The following is a 21,675-nucleotide window of genomic DNA, read 5'->3' as shown; positions in this document are numbered from 1 at the left end:
AGGTGTAATCCAGGTAGCTGTGGGAGTCGGTGGGTTTGTAGAAGATGTCAGTGTCAAGTCGGTCGTCACTGATGGAGATGGAGAGGTCCAGGAAGGTAGCTTATCTCTCCACGCTTCAGGCTCTCTGCCTTTATTCCTGATTAAGGGCTTTTGCCCGAAACGTCGATTTTGCCTGTCCTCGGATGCTGCCTGAATTGCTGTGCTCTTCCAGCACCACTGATCCCGAAAATAGCTTTGTACAGGGCAGGTCTTGCCTCACAAATGTGATTGAGGTTTTTGAGGAAGTGACAAAGGTAACTTATGAGGGCAGGGCAGTGAATATTGTCTACATGGATTTGATTAAAGCATATGACTAGTTCCCTCATGGTAGACTGGTCCAGAACTTAGTCACATGTAGTCCATGAGGTGGTAATTGGCTTGCCCATATAAGAGGTGGAGAGGACTTTTTCTAACTGAACGTCTATGATCAGTGGTGTTCTGCAAGGATCAATGCTGGCACCTCTGTTGTTTGTAATTTATGTAAATGATATGGGTGAAAATGTAGGTGGTCTGATTAATTAGTTAGCAGCTGAAAAATGTGTTGCTGGAAAAGCACAGCAGGCCAGGCAGCATTAAAGGAGCAGGAGAATCGACGTCCCTGGCATAAGCCCTTCCTCAGGCTTTTCAGCAACACATTTTTCAGCTCTGCTCTCCAGCATCTGCAGTCCTCACTTTCTCCTAGTTAATTAGTTAGCAGACAACACAAAAGTTGGTGGAGTTCTGGATATTGAGAGAGGTTGTCAAAGGATACAGCAGGATATCAGTCAGTTGGAAAGTTGGTCAAAGAAATGGCACATGGATGTTAAACAAGTGTGAGCTGACGCATTTTGGGAGGTCAAACACTAGAGGAATGTACACAGTAAATTGCAGGACCCTTATACAGAGGAATCTTGGGACAGAAGTTCATAAATCCTTGAAAGTAGCTATATAATTGAATAAAGTGGTAACGAAGGTATTGCCATTTCAAACATGCTTGCCTTCATCAGTCAGCCACTGAGCATAAAGTTGGCAAGTCATGTTCCAGCTGAACAAACTTTAGTTATGGCTACATTTGGAGTACTGTTTGCAGTTCTGCTGGCCACACTGTAGGAAGGATGTGGAGGCTTTGGAGATGATGCATATGAGGATGTTGTGTCGATTGAAATGTATTAGCTGCAAGGAGATGTTGGGCAAACTTGGTTTGGTTTTGCTGGAGCATTGGAGGCTGAGGGGTGACCAGATAGAAATGTATAATATTATAAAAGGCATGGATAGGGTGGACAGTGGAGTCTTTTACCAAGGGTGGAAATGTCAAATACTAGGGGTCACAGTGGGTGATGTTTAAAAGAAATATGCAAGGCAAGCTTTTTTTTAATGGAGGGTGGTAAGTACCTGAAACATAATGCCTGGGGAGGTGAGAGAAGCAGATACGATAGCAATATCTAAGAGGTATGGAGACAAACACATGAAAAGGCAGGCAATGTAAGGAAACAGACCATGTACTGGCAGGTGGGATTAGTTTAAAATGGCATCACGGTATCACAGACAGGTGGTCTGAAGGGTCTGTTCCTGTGATGTGCTGGACTATTAGTCTTCTTTGGGAATGGATGAGAGGGGTTGATGGTGAAGGTTTACATCTATCTCTCTCTCCTTCTACAGAGGCTGCCTAATCTTCAGAGCTACCCAAGCACTCTATTGTCAACTATGCGATAAAACTGGTTACCTTTATTTATCCCTGGTTACCTGACAGCTCAAGCTATCCGCAGTTAATTCTGATTATCCCTAGTTACTGTGCTTACCTCTAGTTGTATCTGGTTATTCATGGTTATTTCTAGTTATCTGCAGTTATCTTTATTGATATTATCTCTAGTTGCAGGTGATTATCTCCGATTACCTTTCATTAATTCAGGTTCTGATTCCCTGCATTTCTCTGGCTATCTCCAGCCATGGTTTACTCTGTATACCCTTATCTCTGATCCACTCTATTTACATATGATTATCACTAACTACCTGAGGGTCTCTCTGGTTCCTGACAAGTCTCGTTATTTACTCCGGGTTTCTCTGGACTCTGATTTGCCATGGGTCTCGCCGAGTCTCTTCACTTACTGTAGGTATCTCTGGATCTCTCTGTTTACTATAAGTATCCCTGGGTATGTTTACCGTGGGCTTCTCCGGGTCTATTTCATGCGGACATCTCTTAGTCTCCATTTTGTCTGGGCCTGTTTAATTATTGTGCATTATGAAAAGAGACCTATGGGGCAATCTTTTCACACAGAGGGTGGTGCGTGTATTGAATGAGCTACCAGAGGAAGTGGTGGAGGCTGGTATAATTACAACATTTAAGAGGCATTTGGATGGGTATATGAATAGGAAGGGTTTGGCGGGATATGGGCCGGGTGCTGGCAGGTGGGTCTAGATTGGGTTGGGATATCTGGTCAGCATGGACGGGTTGGACCGAAGGGTCTGTTTCCATGCTGTACATCTCTATGTCTGAGTCTCTCAATTGAATGTGGTCATTTCTGGGTCTATGTGTTTACTGTAATATCCCTGGTTTTCTCAGCTTAAACTGGGTGTCTCTCTCTCTCTATTTATTCGGAGTCTCTATTTACTGTCGCTCCCAACGACAACTACGAGCTCGACGGTCCGGATGCCCTGGTCGCCCCGGTAACGGCAGCTTCCGGGTCATGCGGAAGTGACGGTGGAGTAAGATGCGTCGGAGAACGGTCATATTGTCCCCTTCCTTTCCCAGGAGGTGCCGATAGGGAAAGATTGATCTTTCGCAGACGGACACTAACACGCAAACACACACCCCTGAGGGAAACCCTCCGCTCGGAGACTAATAGACAAAAAGAAAAGGCCGGCGGCGGGAAGGTTAAAGAGCTCGGTCCTGGAAGGCCCCTCTCAAGTTGCACTTCTGTTTCAGATTTGCATCACTCACAGGGTGGCAGCCAGTGCATCTCTGGGATTCCCATTGCGAAAACTGACTTGAGTGCAAAATGCCCTGAGGAGACTGGTCACTGAGTTGCGCCTGCCAGGTAAACACTGCACCCAAACCTGTCGTTGCCCAGCTGGCGAGCTCTCTGATTATTTCATTGGCGTTTGCTCCTTTCACAGTTAGAACTGGCGACGGTCGGGAGATGTCCAACCTAAACTGGAAACCTTTTGTCTATGGGGGCCTGGCTTCTGTCACTGCTGAGTTTGGTAAGTGTGTACTTTCACAGTCTTTTCACAGTCAATTCTTCAGCTGCCTTCTATGTTCGTAGTTGCTAACCAGTCAGCCTGTCACAGTGAGATATTAGATGCAGGCATGGTCACAGGTGGGACACTTGCTTACTGAAATACATGTAAGATGGCATCTTCATTTTGTATGGACCACAAGGAAAAAGCCTAAAAGCCTATTTATTCTAGTCTGCCATTCAATAAATGGATGTAGAATAATACGGTTGTGCTGAACATGATGCCAAATTAAACTATTCCCTTCTGCCTGCCCTTAGTCCATACCCTCCAATTCTTTCACATTCATGTGCTTGCCTAAATGTCCATTAAATGCCCCTATCACATCTGCCTTCTCTATCACCTGGCTGCGTGTTCCAGATTCCTACCACTCTGTGGAAAAAACCTTGCCCCTCACATCTCCTTGTAACTTTTGCCCACTTACCTCAAATGGGGTTGCCATCTAGTATGAGACGTTTCATCTCTGGGAAAAAGATTCTGACCGTCATCCTATCTATTGCATTTTGTAATTTTATAGACTTCTATCAAGTTGCCCCTTAGCCTTTGCCATGGTGTTAAACTTCTTTTGCACCCTCTCCAAAACCTCCACGTTGTTCTTGTAATGTGGCAAAAAGGAGTGCAATACTCGTAAATGTGGTCTAACTGAAGTCTTACAGAGCTGCAACATGACATCTTGTCTCTTGTACTCAGTCCCCCAACTAATAAAGGCAAGCATGCAATACTCCGTCTTTACCACTCTCTACTTGTGTGGCCACTTTCAAGGAACTATTGACTTGAACCCCAAGATCGTGCTATATGTCAACATTGTTCAGGGTCCTGCTATTAATTGCATACTTTTCCTTAACATTTGATCTCCCAAAGTGCAGCACCTCACACTTGCCCAGATTAAACTCCATCTGCCATTTCACTGCTTATATCTGCAACTGATTTATATCCTGCTGTATCCTTTGATAACCTGCACTATCCACAGCTCCACCAATCTTTGTATCGTCTACCAATTTACTAACCCGCCCATCTACATTTTCATCCAAGTTATTTATATATATATACAGACAACAGAGATATCAATATGAATCTCTGCAGAACATAATTAGTCACAGACCTCCAGCCAGAAAAACAGGCTTCCACTGCTACCCTCTGCCTCCTGTGAGTAAGTCAATTCTGTACCAATGCAGCCAAGTTACTGTGGATCCTATGCATCTTAATCTTCTGGATGAGACTACCATGAGTGATCTTTGTTGAACGCATAGATAAAATCCATGTAGACAGCATCCACTACTCTACCCTCATTGATCATCTTTGTCACCTTATCTAAAAATTCAGTCAAGTTAGTAAGACATGACCTGCACTGCACTGCACAAAGCCATGCTGACTGTCCCTAATTAGGTATGTTTTTCCAAATGAGCGTAAATCTGCAGAATTCTCTCCAACAGCTTCTCAACCACTGATGTGAGATTCACTGGTCTATAGTTTCCTGGATTGTCCCTATTTGCCTTCTTGAACAGAGAAATAAGATTAGCTACACGTTAGCTCTCTAGGACCTCTACAGTGATCTTGGTCAATGCCCAGCAATCTCCTCTCTCGCCTCTCTCGGTAACCTGGGGTAGTTTCCCTCATGCCCTGGGGACTTATCTCTTAATACAATGATGTTTAATTGAATACTTCAATACCTTTTATCCATCCAAGCCCTTAGCTCTGTAGGCCACTAGTGATCAAAAATCTACACCTTAAACATACTGAGTCTATAGTGGGAGGAACCACTGTCGAGACCCACTGTTTGAGTATGCTTAAGGTATAGATTTACAATTAGCAGTGGTCAAGGATTCCAAAGGCTTCTGAGTAAAAACATTTCCCTTCATCTTGGATCTAAGTGATGGGGACTTCACTCTCTTATTTTTAAATTTGCCCTGATTCTAGAATCCTCAACCAAGGGAAACATCTTACCTGCGTTTTCCTTTTTTATTCATTCACGTACGAGGGCAGCGCAGACTAGGCTGGCATTGGACTTAACTATATGGGCGGCATGGTGGCACAGTGGTTAACACTGCTGCCTCACAGCGCCAGAGACCCGGGTTCAATTCCTGCCTCAGGCAACTGTCTGTGTGGGGTTTGCACATTCTCCCTGTGTCTGCGTGGGTTTCCTCCGGGTGCTCCGGTTTCCTCCCACAGTCCAAAAATGTGCAGGTTAGGTGAATTGGCCATGCTAAATTGCCTGTAGTGTTAAGTGAAAGGATAAACGTAGGGGAATGGGTCTGGGTGGGTTGCTCTTCGGAGGGTTGGTGTGGGCTTGTTTCCATACTGTAAGTAATCTAATCTAATCTAATCTAAAACTGCTGTGTGTCTGGAGTTATCATATAGGCTGGCTCAGGTAAGGATGACAAATTTCCTTCTTAATGGAAATTAGTGAACCAAGTGTTTTTTTCCAACAATTGATAATGGATTTGTGGTTATCATTAGGCTATTAATCCCAGATTATGTTTTCATTGAACTCAAATTCCACCAATCTGCTATGGCAGGATTCGAATCCGGGTCCCCAAATCCTTACCTGGGTCTCTGGATTCACAGTCCAATGACAGTCCCACTAGGCCATTGCCTTCCTAAATTCTATCGCTTTAAATACCATCTGCTATATTCTTGCCCATTCACAGCCCATCCATTTCACCTGAATACATTTTACATCATCCTAATCGCACTTAGCTTTGTATCATCTGCAAATTTGTAAATACACATATTACATTTGGTTACTAACTCCAAATCATTGGCATATATTGTGATATAATCAGGTACAATCATAACCTACCACCACAAGAAAGACCCATTTATTTCTTTTCTCTGTTCACTTTGTTAACCAATCAGTAATTCATGCCAGTACTTTACCTTCTATCTTATGTCTGACAATTTTCTAACCAGCTTCCTGTACGGGGACTTTCTCAAAATCTGAGTACTATGTCTGTCAGCTCTCCTTTGTAAATTTTGTCTTCTGGCTCCACACATAGATTGTCCCTTTTGATCCCCAGTGGGTACTGCCATTTCCCTGGTTAACTTCTTGTACTTAATGTACTTATAAAATACTTCTAGTTTTTTATTACTATTATTCCCCAGTGTTTTTTCGTGTCCTATCTTTGATCTCCTGATTTCTCTAAGTAATTACCATACTTTCTATGCTACCCTAGGGCACTTGTTGTTTTGAGCCCTTGGTATCTGCCATAACCTTTTTCCCTTGTCCAATCCTGCACGTCTTTCAACACCCACCATTCCCTGGACTTGTTGGTCACATACTTCACCTCTATGGGAACATGTTGGCCTGCTTTCTCACTATTATCTTTCTGAATAATGACTTTTCTGATGTGGACTTTCCTGAAAATCCTGCTGCCTGTCTACTTTTGGCCAGATCCTGTCTTATGTTAAAATTGGCCTTGACCCAAGTCCGAGGCTTTATTTCCAGTCCATCTTACTCCTTATCCATAATTACCTTAAATATCACAGAAATGTGGTCGCTGTTACCAAACTACTCCCTCATGACACTTCTACCAGTTACCACGCTTTGTTATCTAAAATTAAGTGCAGGACAACCCCCTTTCTTATTGGACTTTCTATGTGCTGGCTTAAAAAGTTCTCCTGGATGCATTTTAAGAAATCCGCCCCTTCGAAGTCTTTCACATTTTGTCTATCCCGGTTACTACTAGGGAAGTTGAAATCCCCTAATATTTTTACACATCTTTAAGAATGACCTACACATATCTTTTTATTTCTTGTTGACTTCTTGAAGGCCTGTAGTACACCCCCAGCAAAGCACTCATCCCCTTTTTAAGTTCTACCCTTTGGCCTCATTTGATCAACCTTCTAAGATAACGTCCATCCTTACTAATTGACTCTGATCAACATTGCACTGTCACGTCCTCTTTTACACCTTGCCCCCATCTGTTTAAAAGATTCTGTACCATGGAATATTGAGCTGCTAGTCATGCTCCTCCCTCAATCATGTCTCCATGTCAATACTCTCAACTTATTTGCCCTATTCTCCAGACTCCTTGCATTAAAATAAATGCCATCCTCTTCTTTGTGCCTTTAACTTGATTATATTTGCATTACTTCCTAAACTGATATTGCTGTTCTATACTTTGTGCCTATTTCCATTCTGTATGCCAGTCCCCTGCCAAATTAACTTAAACTCCCACCAATTGCATTTGCAAAACCCCTCTGCCGCAGGAAAGATATTGATTTTGTTCCATCACAGATATTGTCAATCAGACTTGTAAAGCTCCCACCATCCCCAGAAATAAACACAGTGATCCAAGAATCCATAGCCCTTCCTCCTGCTCAAACTCTTTTACCATAAGTCCCCTGGGCTGGATGGGATTTATCCTAGCATTCTCTGGGAAGCCAGGGAGGAGATTGCAGAGTCTTTGGCTTTGATATTCATGTTGTACCAGAAGTCTGGAGGATAGAAAATGTTGTCTCCTTCTTCAAGAAGGGGAGTAGAGACAACCCTGGTAATTATAGCCCAATTAGCCTTACTTCAGTCATGGGTAAAATGTTAGAAAAGGTTATAAGAGATAGGACTTATAATCATCTAGAGAGGAATAAGTTGATTAGGGATATTGAACACCGTTTTGTGAAGGGTAGGTTGTGCCTCTCAAACCTTGAGTTTTTTGAGAAAGTGACCAAACAGGTTGATGAGGGTAAAGAGGTTGATGTGTATATGGGTTTCAGTAAGGCGTTTGATAAGGTTCCCCACTGTAGGCTATTGCACAAAATATGGAGGCATGGGATTGAGGATGATTTAGTGGTTTAGATCAGAAGTTTGCTCACTGAAAGAAGACTGAGGATGGTGGTTGATGGGAAATGTTCATCCTGGAGTTCAGTTACTCGTGGCGTACTGCAAGGATCTGTTTTGGGGAAAGCTGTTTGTCATTTTTACAAATGACCTAGCTGAGGGTGTAGAAGGATGGGTTAGTAAATTTGCAGATGACACTAAGGTCAATGGACTTGTGGATAGTGCTGAATGATATTGCAGGTTAGAGAGCGACATAGATAAGCTGCAGAGCTGGGCTGAGAGGTGGCAAGTGGAGTTTAATGCAGAAAAGTGTGAGGTGATTCACTTTGGAAGGAGCAACAGGAATGAAGAGTGCTGGGCTAATAGTAAGATTCTTGGTAGTGTAGATGAGCAGAGAGATTTCTGTGTTCATGTATATAGATCCCTGGAAGTTGCCACCCAGGTTGATAGGTTTGTTACAAAGGCATACAGTGTGTTAGCTTTTATTGGTAGAGGGATTGAGTTTTGGAGCCGTGCGGTCATGCTGCAACTGTACAGAACTCTGGTGCAGCCGCACTTGGAGTATTGCGTACAGTTCTGGTTCATTGCATTATCGGAAGGATGTGGAAAGGGTTCTGAGGAGACTTACTACGATGTTGCCTGTTATGGAGGGCAGGTCTTATGAGGAAAGGTTGAGGGACTTGAGGCTGTTTTTGTTAGAGAGAAGAAGATTGAGAGGTGACTTAATTGAGACATGTAAAATAATCAGAGGGTTAGATGGGGTGTACAGTTCCCTTTGGATGGTGACAGCTAGCGCGAGGGGTTGTAGCTTTAAATTGAGCGGTCGTAGATATAGGATAGATGTCAGTAGTATTTCCTTTACTTGGAGAGTCGTAGGGCATGGAAAACACTGCCTGCAACAGTTGTAGACTCGCCAACTTTCGGGGCATTTAAATGGTTATTGGATGAAAATAGTATAGTATATGTTAGATGGACTTCAGATTGGTTCCACAGGTTGGCGCAACATCGAGGGCTGAAGGGCGTGTACTGGGCTGTAATGTTCTCTGCTCTTTGTTCAATCCATCTTCTCTTGTACTCATTAGCACTGGGAGTGCAACCTTTGAGGTCTTGCTTTTCAATCTTCTATTAGTCTTCCTATATTATTTTCACAGGACATCATTTCTCTTTCTGTGTGTCATTGTTCCCAATGTGAACTGCAGTATCTGTGCATTTGCCCTCTCCCTTCAGAATGCCCTGTAGCTGTTAATTGATATTTTAGACCCTGGTCCTAGGGAAGCAACATATTATCCTGGAGTCATGTCTGCAGCTACAGAAACACCAGCCTGTAACCCTCACTATTGAGTCTTGAGTCTCCTGCCACTATAGTTCTCCTGTCTTTCTCCTCCCACCTTCTACAGCTAGGCTCTGGCTATGTTCCCAGAAGAATTACCCTTCTCAATATTTTCCATCACAGAAATCGGTTCTTTAGTGTCTTGGGCTCTGAGACCTTGCTGACTATCACCTTTCTTCTGACTGCAATTCCTTAGGTGTATGGTGATCACATTACAAATTTAAAAATCACAACACCAGGTTATAGTCCAACAGGTTTAATTAGAAGCACTGGCATTTGTAGCGCTGCTCCTTCTCAGGAGCATCGATGAAGGAATACTCCGAAAGCCACTGCTTCCAAATAAACCGGTTGGACTATAATCTGGTGTTGTGTAATTTTTAACTTTGTACTGAAGGTTTTGAGTGGACTGAGGTCCCCTGCCAGTTCTGGTCTTAAACTTACTTTCCTTATGTTTGTTTTACTTTTTACTTTTTCCCTGATCCTATTTTGACTTTGTATATTATGTTATTATTTTGGCCCTGACTTTCACTTATTTCTGGTGGTTCTGTCTTCGTCACTTCTTTCAAATACAAAAATACACTTTTCAACCACATTGCTGTGGGTCAAGAGTCACTAAGGTCAGACCAGATAATGATGGCAGATTTCCTCCCCTGATGGATATTAGTGAACCAGGAGTGTTTTTCCAACAATGTATGATGGTGACATGGTTGCCATTAGGTTAGCATTTCATTCCAGATTTGCTTATGCAAATTACAACATCTGATTTGAACCCTCATGCCCAAAATATTAACCAGAATTTCTGGATTACTAATGCAGTAACATTATCACCATCATCCGACATTTCTTCAGTGTTGCTGAGTCAAATTCTTTCCCTAACCTAAACCCATGGGCTGTAGTAGTTGAAGCAGGCAGCTCCCTACTCTTTCAAGAACAATAAGGAATGAACAATTAATGTTAGTCCGTCCAGCTAAACTCTCATAGAGTCGTACAGCACAGAAACAGAACCTTCAGTCCAACTCATCCGTGCAGACCAGATATCCTAAACTGATCAAATCCCATTTGCCAGCATTTGGCCCATATCCCTCTCAACCCTTCCTATTCAAGTACCCATTCAGATGCCTTTTAAATGTTGTTATTGTACCTGCCTCCTACGCCTCCTCTGACAGTTCGTTCCATACAGATACCACACACTGTGTGAAATCTTGCCCCTCTTACCTTAAACCTATGCCCTCTAGTTTTGGACTCCCCTTTCCTGGGAAAAAGGCCTTCGTTAGTAACCCTATCCATACCCATGATGACTTTATAGATCTCTGTAAGGTCACCCCTCAGCCTCCGCTGCAGGGAAGAAAACCCCAGCCTATTCAGCCTCTCCCTAAAGCTCAAACCCAGGAGAGGACCCATGAAGATGTTCTCAGACTTGCCCAATCTGTCTGCACCAGAAGCCCAAAGAATGGGAACATAGTTCTGAAGTGCAACCATAAGCACAACAAACATTTTGCAAATGATTGAAAAGGGATACAATTGCCCGCAACCAATATATATATTCCATGGACTCCACAGCACTGTACAGTAAATAGTTGGGCTTTGAGTCTGTGAATCTTCGCAATTTGCAATTTTAAGGAATTGCTGTGTCCTGGGGCCAATGTGAAATTCTGTTGGAGCAAGGGTACATGCAGACAGGAATCCACCACATACCTGAGCATCTTCCAACTGGTGCATGCCGTCAGGTCTGAACACCACAGGTGACAGATGGCATTGACTGCGAGCTGGATGTTTACCTGTTTGTGAATCCCTGCAGCAACATTCAGCTCAGGCCTATGCCACCCAGCACGTCCCTGTCTCTGGTCACCCCCGCAGCCACAGCTCTCTCCTCCTCCAGCCACTTGAACCTGCAATGGTGGAGGTCTGGATTCTTGAGCGGTGATTCTCTGATGATAGCCGCTACGCCTGACAGCAGAAAGCCCCGGTATGGGTCAATTATGATCCAGGCATTGATCAGGTAGTGTTAAAAGACAGGCAGCGTCCCTGAGAGGGACTCGAAAATCGTCATGCTCAATGAACAGAAGCTGCAAAATACATTGTTTTACACTTGGGACCACAATTATAATATCCCAGAATCGCAGTAATGTTACAACAGGGAATGATGCCAATTACCCCGTCATATCTGGACTGGCTGCCTGAGGGTGCAATTCACCTTGTTCAATTATTGCACATGCTTCCCATAACCCTATGCATTATTCCTGTTCAGAGAATTACCCAGCTGTCTTTTAAAACATTTGATTGAATTAGCCTCCACATCATTCTTACAAATAAGTTTAACAGGGTGAAGAAAGACATTGTGCTTCCACTAGTTGGTATTGTCAGTCATTAGGGGTCATGAGTGGAAGTGAATTCTGTCAGAGGTTGCAAATGAGAGCTGGGTATATATTTAAGTTAAGAATCACACAACAGCAGGTTATAGTCCAACGGGTTTAATTGGAAGCACAAGCTTTCGGAGCGCCGCTCCTTCATCAGGTGGTTGTGGAGTACACAATTGTAAGACACAGAATTTATAGCAAAATTTTAGTGTGATGTAACTGAAATTATACATTGAAAAATACCTTGGTTGTTTGCTGAGTCTCTCATGGGTATATATTTGAAAGTGATGAATTTGGAGGGCTATGGAGATAGGTCTAGAGAATGGGGACTAGCTGGGTTGATCTTTCAGAAGCCAGTAAAGAGACAATGAGCCAAATGGCCTCCTGTAAAATTCTATGATTCTTAGGTACTTCATATCAGATCTTAACCACTCAATACATGAAAATGTTCTCCTCATGTCTCCATTGTTACTTTTGCCAATCACCTTAAATCTGTCTCCTCTGCTTCTGATCTGGGAACAATTTCTGTCTATCTGCTCTGTCCAGACCCCACATGATTTTGAACATCTTGGTCAATCTCCTCTCCACTCTCCCTTCACGAAGGTGAATGTCCCAACCTCTCCAGTCCATCCACGTGACTGAAGTTCCTCATACTTCACATTATTTTGAATTTTCTCCATGAACAATTCCACCTTTTACTGCCTGCATCCAACTTAAATATCAAATGATAGACTGAAATGATTCTTATAAGACTATTCTAATTGTGAATCAACACAGAATTATTTTCCTGAATGCATAGAATGAATTATCTTCCAATATAAAGCCAAGATATATTTTTAACTCAGTAGGGGGATGGGAACCTGAATTGTAGCTCCAGTGTACAGGAGGTTGAGTGTAGTCAGGTCAGAAATAAGGTTTCATGGTCGCAAGAGTGTACCGGCAGGCAGGAAGATGGTTTGAAGTGTGTCTACTTAAATGCCAGGAGCATCCAGAAAAAGGTGGGTGACCTATCACCATGGGTTGGTATCTGGGACTTTGAAGTTGTGGCCGTTTCGGAGACATGGATGGAGCAGGGACAGGAATGGTTGTTGCAGGTTCCAGGGTTTAGCTTGTTTCACTAAGAACAGAGAAGGTGATAAAAGAGGGGAGGTGTGACATTCTTAGTCAAAGACAATGTTATGGTGGCACAAAGGACGATTGATGTCGATTTGTCTACTGAGATAGTATGGGCTGAGGTTAGAAACCGGAAAGGAGAGGTCTCCCTGTTGGGAGTTTTCTATAGGCCTCCGAATTGTTCCAGAGATGTAGTGGAAAGGGTTGCAAAGATGATGCTGGATAGGAGCGAAAGTAACAGGTTAGTTGTTATGGGGGAGTTTAACTTTACAAATATTGATGGGAAATTTTGAGTACTTTAGATGAGTCAGTTTTTGTCCAGTGAGTGCAAGACGTAGATAGGCTAACATGAGGCAAGGCCACATTGGATTTGGTATTGGGTAATGAACCAGGCCAGATGTTAGATTTGAACGTAAGTTAGCACTTTGGTGATAGTGACCACAATTCGGCTATGTTTATTTCAGCGATGGAAAGGTGTATACCACAGGACAAGAGGTATAGCTGGGAGAAAGGCAATTATGATACGATTAGGCAAGATTTAGGATGCGCAGGATGGGGAATGAAACTACAGGGGATGGGCACAACTGAAATGTGGAGCTTGTTGAAGGAACTGCTACTGTGTGTCCTTGATAAGACAGGGTTGAGCGAGGGAACCATGGCTTCCTAAAGAGGAAGAAAGAGGCTTGTATATAGATGAGATGTGAAGGCTCAGTTATGGTACTTGAGAGTTACAAGTTAACCAGGAAGGGCCGAAAGAGAGAGCTAAGAAGAGCAAGGAGAGGACATGACAAGTTGTTTGCAGATAGGATCAAGGTAAACCCTAAAGTTTTTCTCTAGATATGTCAGGAATAAAAGAATTACTCGAGTAAGATCAGGGCCAGTCAAGGACAGTAATGGGAAATTGTGCGTGGAGACCAAGGAATTGGGAGAGGTTTCACAGGTTGGCGCAACATTGAGGGCTGAAGGGCCTGTACTGCGCTGTAATGTGTGTTCTATGTTTTGAAGTTCATTCCTCATATTAAAAATATGCAACTTGTGTGACTGATACTATTCATTAAAAAGAAATATGCTTGAAATGGCTGATGTTTATGTGGCAAGAGGTCACCTCTGCTCTGTTCCAATAATATTGTGGATGAACTATTTTTATCCAGAAGCTGAAAGAGAGTCTACAAAGAATCACTGTCCCTCTTTCAACTTCGGTGTTAATGACTGGATGCTTTTAACAAGATACTCACAACTGACATGTTCCTTTGTTGCTATGATAATTGTGTTATTTGATCAGTGGGGTCATCTGTGCTCATTGGATGTAACCAATGCTCCAGTAAAGATGTCGCTACCTCCAGCAAATGCTGAAACATACGCATAACCCACCATTGCTCTAAACTGAAAGGTGTAGTCATGTCAAAGATTTTGATTGTGGGAGAACCTATCACATTAAATCATCAGTTCAGCTTCAGGTTGTGTACTCCTTCATATCAATTAAAAAGAAATCAATGACACTAAAAGATGTTGATTTCCACAAGAATTGGTTCTGGAAGTGCTTGCATTCAAGGCAGTGTTTTTGTTCTGGGTTAGTGTTCATTCTCCTGTGTGTGAAATTGCAGGATGCCTCGCCCAATATACTTCAGTTTGTAACTGGTAAGATGGAGTGCTTCGATATGAATTTATAGTTTATTCATTCATGCAATATGTGTATCACTAGCTGGGCCAGCACTTGTTGCTTATCCCTAGTGGCCTGCCACTGCTTGACTTGCTAGACCATTTCAGAAGACAGTTAAAAGTAAGTTACATTGTTTAAGGTCCAGGATCATACGCAGTGTTCCTTTAAATTGGATGTCTGTGCACTCACTCGGAATTATTATGCATGGTAATCAGCATACGATGCATTGATTTCAGAAGACGACTCCGTGGAATGACACATTAGGGTGAATGTTGGTTGTATGTAGACCAGAACAGGTAAGAATGCAGAAAACAAAAATAGAAGTTGTTGGAACAACTCAGTAGGTCTGGCAGCATCTGTGAAGAGAAATCAGAGTTAACGTTTCGGATCTGGCAACCCTCCCTCAGAACTGTTCAGAACTTGTCCAGCACCTTCTGTGTTTGTTTCTCATTTACAGCATCTGCAGTACTTTTGAGTTTTTATTTAGGTAAGACCGTTTTCCTTTCCTAAAGGACATTTCTAAAGTAGATAGGTTTATTTTTAAACAGGAATTGACAGTCTTCATTGCGTTTTTAATTCCAGGTTTTTATTGAATTCAAATTTCACCACCTGTTATGGTGGGATTTAAGCCCATCTTCCAGGTAACTACCTGAGTCTCTGGATTGCTAGTGCAGAGACAACATTACTATGTCTTTCCACAGTAGCACAGGTAAATGTTATGGATTTTGAGCTGTTTCTCGGCAGAAGTAGTGCTTTTTTTGAGTTGTAAAAAGCTGCTTTCTCTTTCCCTTAGGGACATTTCCAATTGACCTGACAAAAACTCGGCTGCAGGTTCAGGGTCAGCTTATTGACTCTCGTTACAAGGAGATTAAGTACAGAGGAATGTTGCATGCCTTACTCAAGATATGTAAGGAGGAAGGATTGAGGGCTCTTTATTCCGGGTAGGTGAATTGCACTTGTTGTATTAATGGGATTCATCAGATGTGGACAGATTTTCTATGCTGTAACCATTTGATCTGTCATGCCTGGAGAGACTGATCCAGCTAGGGATGTGTTTATACTGTAGTATGTGGAGAACCGTGAACATGGATGTGAGTTAAGAATGGAAATGTTCTCTCTTCCACCATCCAGGAAAACACAGTATTCATTTAAAAATTAGTTGCCTTAATTCTCTATACTAACTATGAGGCTGAATCAGAATGTTCACAATCTGACTTGGAGGTGGTTTTCCATTCACATATTGATGCATAAACCTGTCCCATCGCCAAGCCATCTATTTTCACCTTATCACATTGCTTGACCATGCCCCATCTTGACATATCTGCTGCTGAAACTTGTGTCTGGTAAAACAAGATATCATGTCGCCTTCAATGATTTATACACACGTACACCCTTATTCCCCTGCCTTTGTATCACTTCAGAATTTTACCGTTTATTTTGTCGTCTGCGTTTTATCAAAGATGAATCACTCACTTTGCTGCATTAAATTTCCCTGCCACTTGTCTCTCCATTCCACCAACCCATCTTAGTCCTTTTGAAGTCCTACATTGTTGGCCTTACCGTAATTATTAAACCAAACGTGGTCTCCCCTAGTTGAATCAAGCATACCTTGTAGAAAATTATCCTTTGTTTACACTCAAAATTCACCAGTTGTGCTATGTTTAAAATAATCTTGGTCTACATGAACATTACCATAACATGTAGGAGCATTCAGTACACAGAGCAGCTTCTGTTCTGCCAGTCGATGAGATTATGGCTGATCTGACAAACCTCAACTCCACTTTCCTACCATATCCCTTAATCCTTGATCCTCTTGCTGCCCATAAAATTTCCATCCGAGCTTTGAATATACTGAATGACGAAGACTCTAGAGGCATCGATAATTGACTACTATCTAAGTGAAGAAATTCTTCCTCATCTCTATTCTAAATGGACCTCTATTCTGACATCATATACTCTCGATCTAGACTCTCCCACAAGGGGAAAAGAACCTCTCAGCCCCCTCAGAATCAAGTATGTTCCAATAAGGTTGCCTCACATTTTTTTAACTTCCCATGAGTATCAGCCTAACCTGCTCAACCTTTCTTCATAAGAATATCCATCCTTGGCTGGAATCAACCTGTTGAACCTTTTTCTGGACTCCAGTGAAAGTATATATGTCCTTAGATATGGGAACCAAAAGTATTTACAGTGGTCTGACTGCTATCTTGTATAGTGTTACAACACGTCGATGAACTCCTCTGTTAATTAAACACCCAGAAAAGCTCACCTCGCTTAGTAATCTGTTAAAACATGAGCTACAGAGAACTTCCAAATTCCACTATTTAAAGAAAATAATGTCAATTTATTTTTAAGAAGTGAATATTAAACAACAACTATTCACAAATCTAAGCCCCCTTTTTCTTAACTGCTTATTACCAGCCTCCAACTGTATAATAATATACTGTACCAATTAAATACTTAATAAAATTACATCAACTTAATTTCAAAACCATACAGTAGGTGTTGTCTGTGGTGTCTTTCTTCTCCCAGCTAAAGATCTTTAACAGCGAATATGTTTCATATGAAAAGGTACCTTTGATAGAGAGTGTTTCAAATGGCAGTTGCTCTGACTTTCAAACTGCCTGCCTTTTTTATACCATCGTCTCATTGGTTTGATGTTGGCAAAAGTAATAAATTCAAACTTGATTGGGTTTTAGTATCCTGGGTCATAATTTAAACTGGTTAAATTCAAATTGTCAAAACAGCAACCAACTCTGGTATCTATTTCACAACCAAATGTGACATATTGCCAATTTTCAAGTACACTCTGAGACTGCTGGTTAGTCATATGACAGGTGCTTGTAAGCTCTCACCGTAAAACAGCATTCACTCTCTCTTAAAGATACAGTACGCACCTTCAACGTCATAACATCTCCCCCCTTAAGAAAAAAAAGAACCATCATAATGAAAAGGTGGCTTCATTTTTATTTCTAATTCTTAATCTCATTACAATGAAATATATAGGCCATTAATCTAAAATTCATATTAATTTCTGCACGCATGTGTGTATGTGTTCATATTTATATTATATATAAAACCATTGGAGTCTGTTCAATCTTATGTATACTTTATCCTTTAAATCCGTGATAGCGCATCTGCTATCACATTTTTACGACCCACAACATGTACATTTTGTAAATTATAAGACTGCAACGAAATAGGCTCATATTTTTGTTCTTAAATTGTTCCAAGAATGTAAGAGGATCCGTGCACACAACAGTCTCTGACATATCGCTCATCACACAAACATGAAAATGTTGTAAGGTCAGCACCAAACTCAATAATTCCTTTTCGATGGTAGAATATTTTCTCTGGTTGGTGTTGAGTTTCTTTGAAAAGTAGCCAATTGGCCGTTTAATTCCATCAGCATCTTCCTGTAGCAGTACAGCTCCAACTCCTATATCACTAGTATTGATCACAACTTTGACGAAATTTTTTTAAACCCTTCAAAACTAAAAATCACACAACACCAGGTTACAGTCCAACAGGTTTATTTGGAAGCACGAACTTTCAAAGCGCTGCATCTTCAAGTGGCTGTTGGACTCTAACCTGGTGTTGTGTGGTTTTTAACTTTGTCCACCCCAGTCCAACACCAGCACCTCCAAATTAAAAAAAAAAAAATGGGTGCTGTGGTTAATACTGCTTTTAAATTCTCAAATGCCTCCTGGCATTGTTCTGTCCACCAAAATTTTGTTTTTCTTCAATAAATCTGTTAGCGTTACCACCACGCTGCTGAAGTTTGGAATAAACTTCCGGTAGAATTCCAGATGAAGGGCTTTGGCCTGAAACATGATTTTCCTGCTCCTTGGATGCTGCTGCCTGACCTGCTATGCTTTTCCAACACCACACTTCTGGTAGAAGTCCCAAAAAATCGAATTACCTCTTTCTTTGAGTTTGGCCATGGAAATTCCTCAATGGCCATCGCCTTGGTGTTCCTTGGGGTCAACCTTCCGTGATCAATGTTGTGTCCCAGGAATGTCACCTCGACCTTGGTGAATTCTGTTTCCTTAAGTTTATTACCAGTTTTGCTTCTTGCAATTGTTCAAAGAGCTCTGCCAACTGTACCATGTGATTTTTCCATAACTTGCTAAAGAGCACTACATCATCCAAATAAACTGCACACTTTGTTAACCCTGCCACAACTCTGTTTATAAGTCTTTGCAATATAGGTAGTACGTTTTTTATTCCAAAGGGCATCACTTTGAATTGATATAGCCCATTTTGGGATTACAAACGCAGAAACTTCTTTTGCTTTCTTTGATAAGGGTACCTGCCAATATTTACGCAGTAATCCAACTTTGTGATTTAACTGGCATGTCCAACTTTCTCTATACAGTCCTCCAATCTTGGTATTAGGTATGAGTTTTGTTGCGGTGTTGACCTTCTGATTGTCCACATAAAATCGTTGAGTACCGTCAGGTTTGGGAACTAACACGATCGGCGAACTCCACTCACTCTGACTGAATTCAATGATATCTTCGTTGAGCATTGCATCCACTTCCTTCTGGACTTGTGTGGCTTTGGAAGGATCAAGCCTGTAGGTGTATCATTTTATCAGAACAGCATTCCCTATCCCCACCTCATGCACAATAGTATTAGTCCTCCCCATCTTATCCCTCCATAGGTCCTTATACTGCTTCAACAAACCATTCAACTGAGTTATTTGCTCCTGACATAGACAGTTCAGTAACCTATCCCACTCCTCAAGGACCTCATTGTTTAACGTATTTTGAGGCATATGAAACTCCACAGCATCTGGATTTGATTGCTCATTCTGCGGGGGCAGTAACTAACACCTGTTTCTCCAGTTCCCTGTCTATTATAATAAGGTTGCAACGTAGAATGTAGAAAATTACAGTGCAATACAGGCCCTTCGGCCCTTGATTAGAGTGGTGCTGGAAAAGAACAGCGAGTCAAACAGCAGCCAAGGAGGAGGAAAATCGACATTTCGGGCTTTTGCCCAAAACATGGATTTTCCTGTTCCTTGGATGCTGCCTGACCTGCTGTGCTTTTCTGGCACAATTCTAATCTTGACTCTGATTTCCAGCATCTGCAGTGCTCACTTTCACCTTCGGCCCTCGATGGTTTGACAGGACAGTGCAACAATCTGAAGCCCATCTAACCTAAAGTATTCCCTTTTCATCTATATGTCTATCCATTGACCATTTAAATTCCCTTAAAGTTGGTGAGTCTACTACTGTTGCAGGCAGTGTGTTCCACACCCCTTCTACTCTGAGTAAAGGAACTACCTTTGATATCTGTCCTGTATCTATCACCCCTCAATTTAAAGCTATGTCCCCTCGTGCTAGCCATCACCATCCACGGAAAAAGGCTCTCAATGTCCACCCTATCTAACCCTCTGATTATCTTAAATGTCTCAATTAAGCCACCTCTCAACCTTCTCTCTAACGAAAACAGAGTTAAGACCCTCAGCCTTTCCTCGTTAGACCTTCTATCTATACCAGGCAACATCTGATAAATCTCCTTTGAACACTTTCCAAAGCTTTCACATCTTTCATATAAATGCAGTGACCAGAACTGTACATAGTTCTCCAAGCGCGACCGCACCAGAGTTTTGCACAGCTGCAGCATGACCTCATGGCTTCGAAATGTCGTCACCTACCAATAAAAGGTAACACATTGTAAGCCTTCTGAGCAACCCGATCAACCTGGGTGGCAACTTTCAGGGATCTATGTACATGGACTCAAGATCTCGCTGTTCATTGACACTACCAAGAATCTTACCATTAGTCCAATACTCTTTATTTGTGGTGCTCCTTCCAAAGTGAAACACTTCACACTTTTCTGTATTAAACTCCGTTTGCCACCTCTCAGACAGTTCTGTAGCTTATCTGTGTCCCTCTAACCTACAACATCCTTCGGCACTCCACCGACCTTCGTGTCATCCGCAAATTTACTATCCCATCCTTCCACGCCCTCATCCTGGTCATTTATAAAACTGACCTGCAGCAGTGGCCCCAAAACAGATCCTTGCTGTACACCATGAGCAACTGAACTCCACGATGAACAGTTCCCATCAACCACCACCCTTTGTCTTCTTTCAGCTAGCCAAACTACTAAATCACCTTCAAAGTCAATCCCATGCCTCCGTACTTTGTGCAGTGCCTACTGTGGGGAACCTTATCAAATGCCTTACTGAAATCCATATACACCACATCAACAGCTTTACCCTCATCCACCTGTTTGGTCACCTTCTCAAGTAACTCAGTAAGATTTGTGAGACATGACCTACCCTTCACAAGACCATGTTGACTATCCCTAATCAACTTATTCCTTTCTAGATGATTATAAATCCTATCTCTTATAACCTTTTCCAACACTTTACCCACAATCGAAGTAAGGCTCACTGGTCTATAATTACCAGGGATGTCTCTACTCCCCTTCTTGAACAAGGGGATAACTTTGCTATCCTCCAGTCTTCTGGGTGGCACAGTGGTTAGCACTGCTGCCTCACAGCGCCAGAGACCCGGGTTCAATTCCCGCCTCAGGCGACTGACTGTGTGGAGTTTGCACGTTCTCCCCGTGTCTGTGTGAGTTTCCTCCGGGTGCTCCGGTTTCCTCCCACAGTCCAAAGATGTGCAGGTAAGGTGAATTGGCCATGCTAAATTGCCCGTAGTGTTAGGTAAGGGGTAAATGTAGGGGAATGGGTGGGTTGCGCTTCGGTGGGGCGGTGTGGACTTGTTGGGCCGAAGGGCCTGTTTCCACACTGTAAATAATCTAATCTAATCTAATCTAATCTAATCTAATCTTCTGGAACTATTCCTGTAGACAATGATGACATAAAGATCAAAGCCAAAGGCTCTGCAATCTCCTCCCTGGCTGCCCAGAGAATCCTAGGATAAATCCCATCCGGCTCAGAGGACTTATCTATTTTCACACTTTGCAGAATTGCTAATACCTCCTCCTTGTGAACCTCAATCCCATCTAGTCCAGTAGCCTGTATCTCAGTATTCTCTCCGAGAACATTATCTTTTTCCAGTGTGGATATTGACGAAAAATATTCATTTAGCTCTACCACTATCTCCTCTGACTCCACACACAACTTCCCACTACAATCCTTGATTAGCCCTAATCTTACTCTAGTCATTCTGATATAACATTAGAAGGCTCACTGGTTTTCCTT

General features: G+C 42.2%; 1 protein-coding gene across 3 annotated transcripts in view; it reads left to right on the top strand.

Annotated features, from left to right (window-relative positions):
* Positions 1-2,640: 2,640 nt before the first annotated feature.
* The window catches only part of slc25a14 (solute carrier family 25 member 14), an 86,098-nt gene continuing 67,063 nt past the window's right edge, over positions 2,641-21,675 (top strand). Inside the window, exons 1-3 of one of the 3 annotated variants that reach the window (XM_043704272.1) lie at positions 2,641-3,053; positions 3,133-3,219; positions 15,283-15,430. In XM_043704272.1, coding sequence (XP_043560207.1) covers positions 3,156-3,219; positions 15,283-15,430 — 212 coding nt within the window. In that variant the 5' untranslated portion in view covers positions 2,641-3,053; positions 3,133-3,155. Of the gene's footprint in view, positions 3,220-15,282; positions 15,431-21,675 lie in introns of all 3 variants that reach the window. The other 2 variants (XM_043704270.1, XM_043704271.1) reach the window with 2 other exon arrangements.

This window comes from Chiloscyllium plagiosum, chromosome 15, assembly GCF_004010195.1.
Source record: "Chiloscyllium plagiosum isolate BGI_BamShark_2017 chromosome 15, ASM401019v2, whole genome shotgun sequence".
NCBI lineage: Eukaryota > Metazoa > Chordata > Chondrichthyes > Orectolobiformes > Hemiscylliidae > Chiloscyllium > Chiloscyllium plagiosum.
The sequence above is the reverse complement of the archived record's forward strand: the minus strand, read 5'-3'. Positions and strand labels throughout refer to the sequence as shown.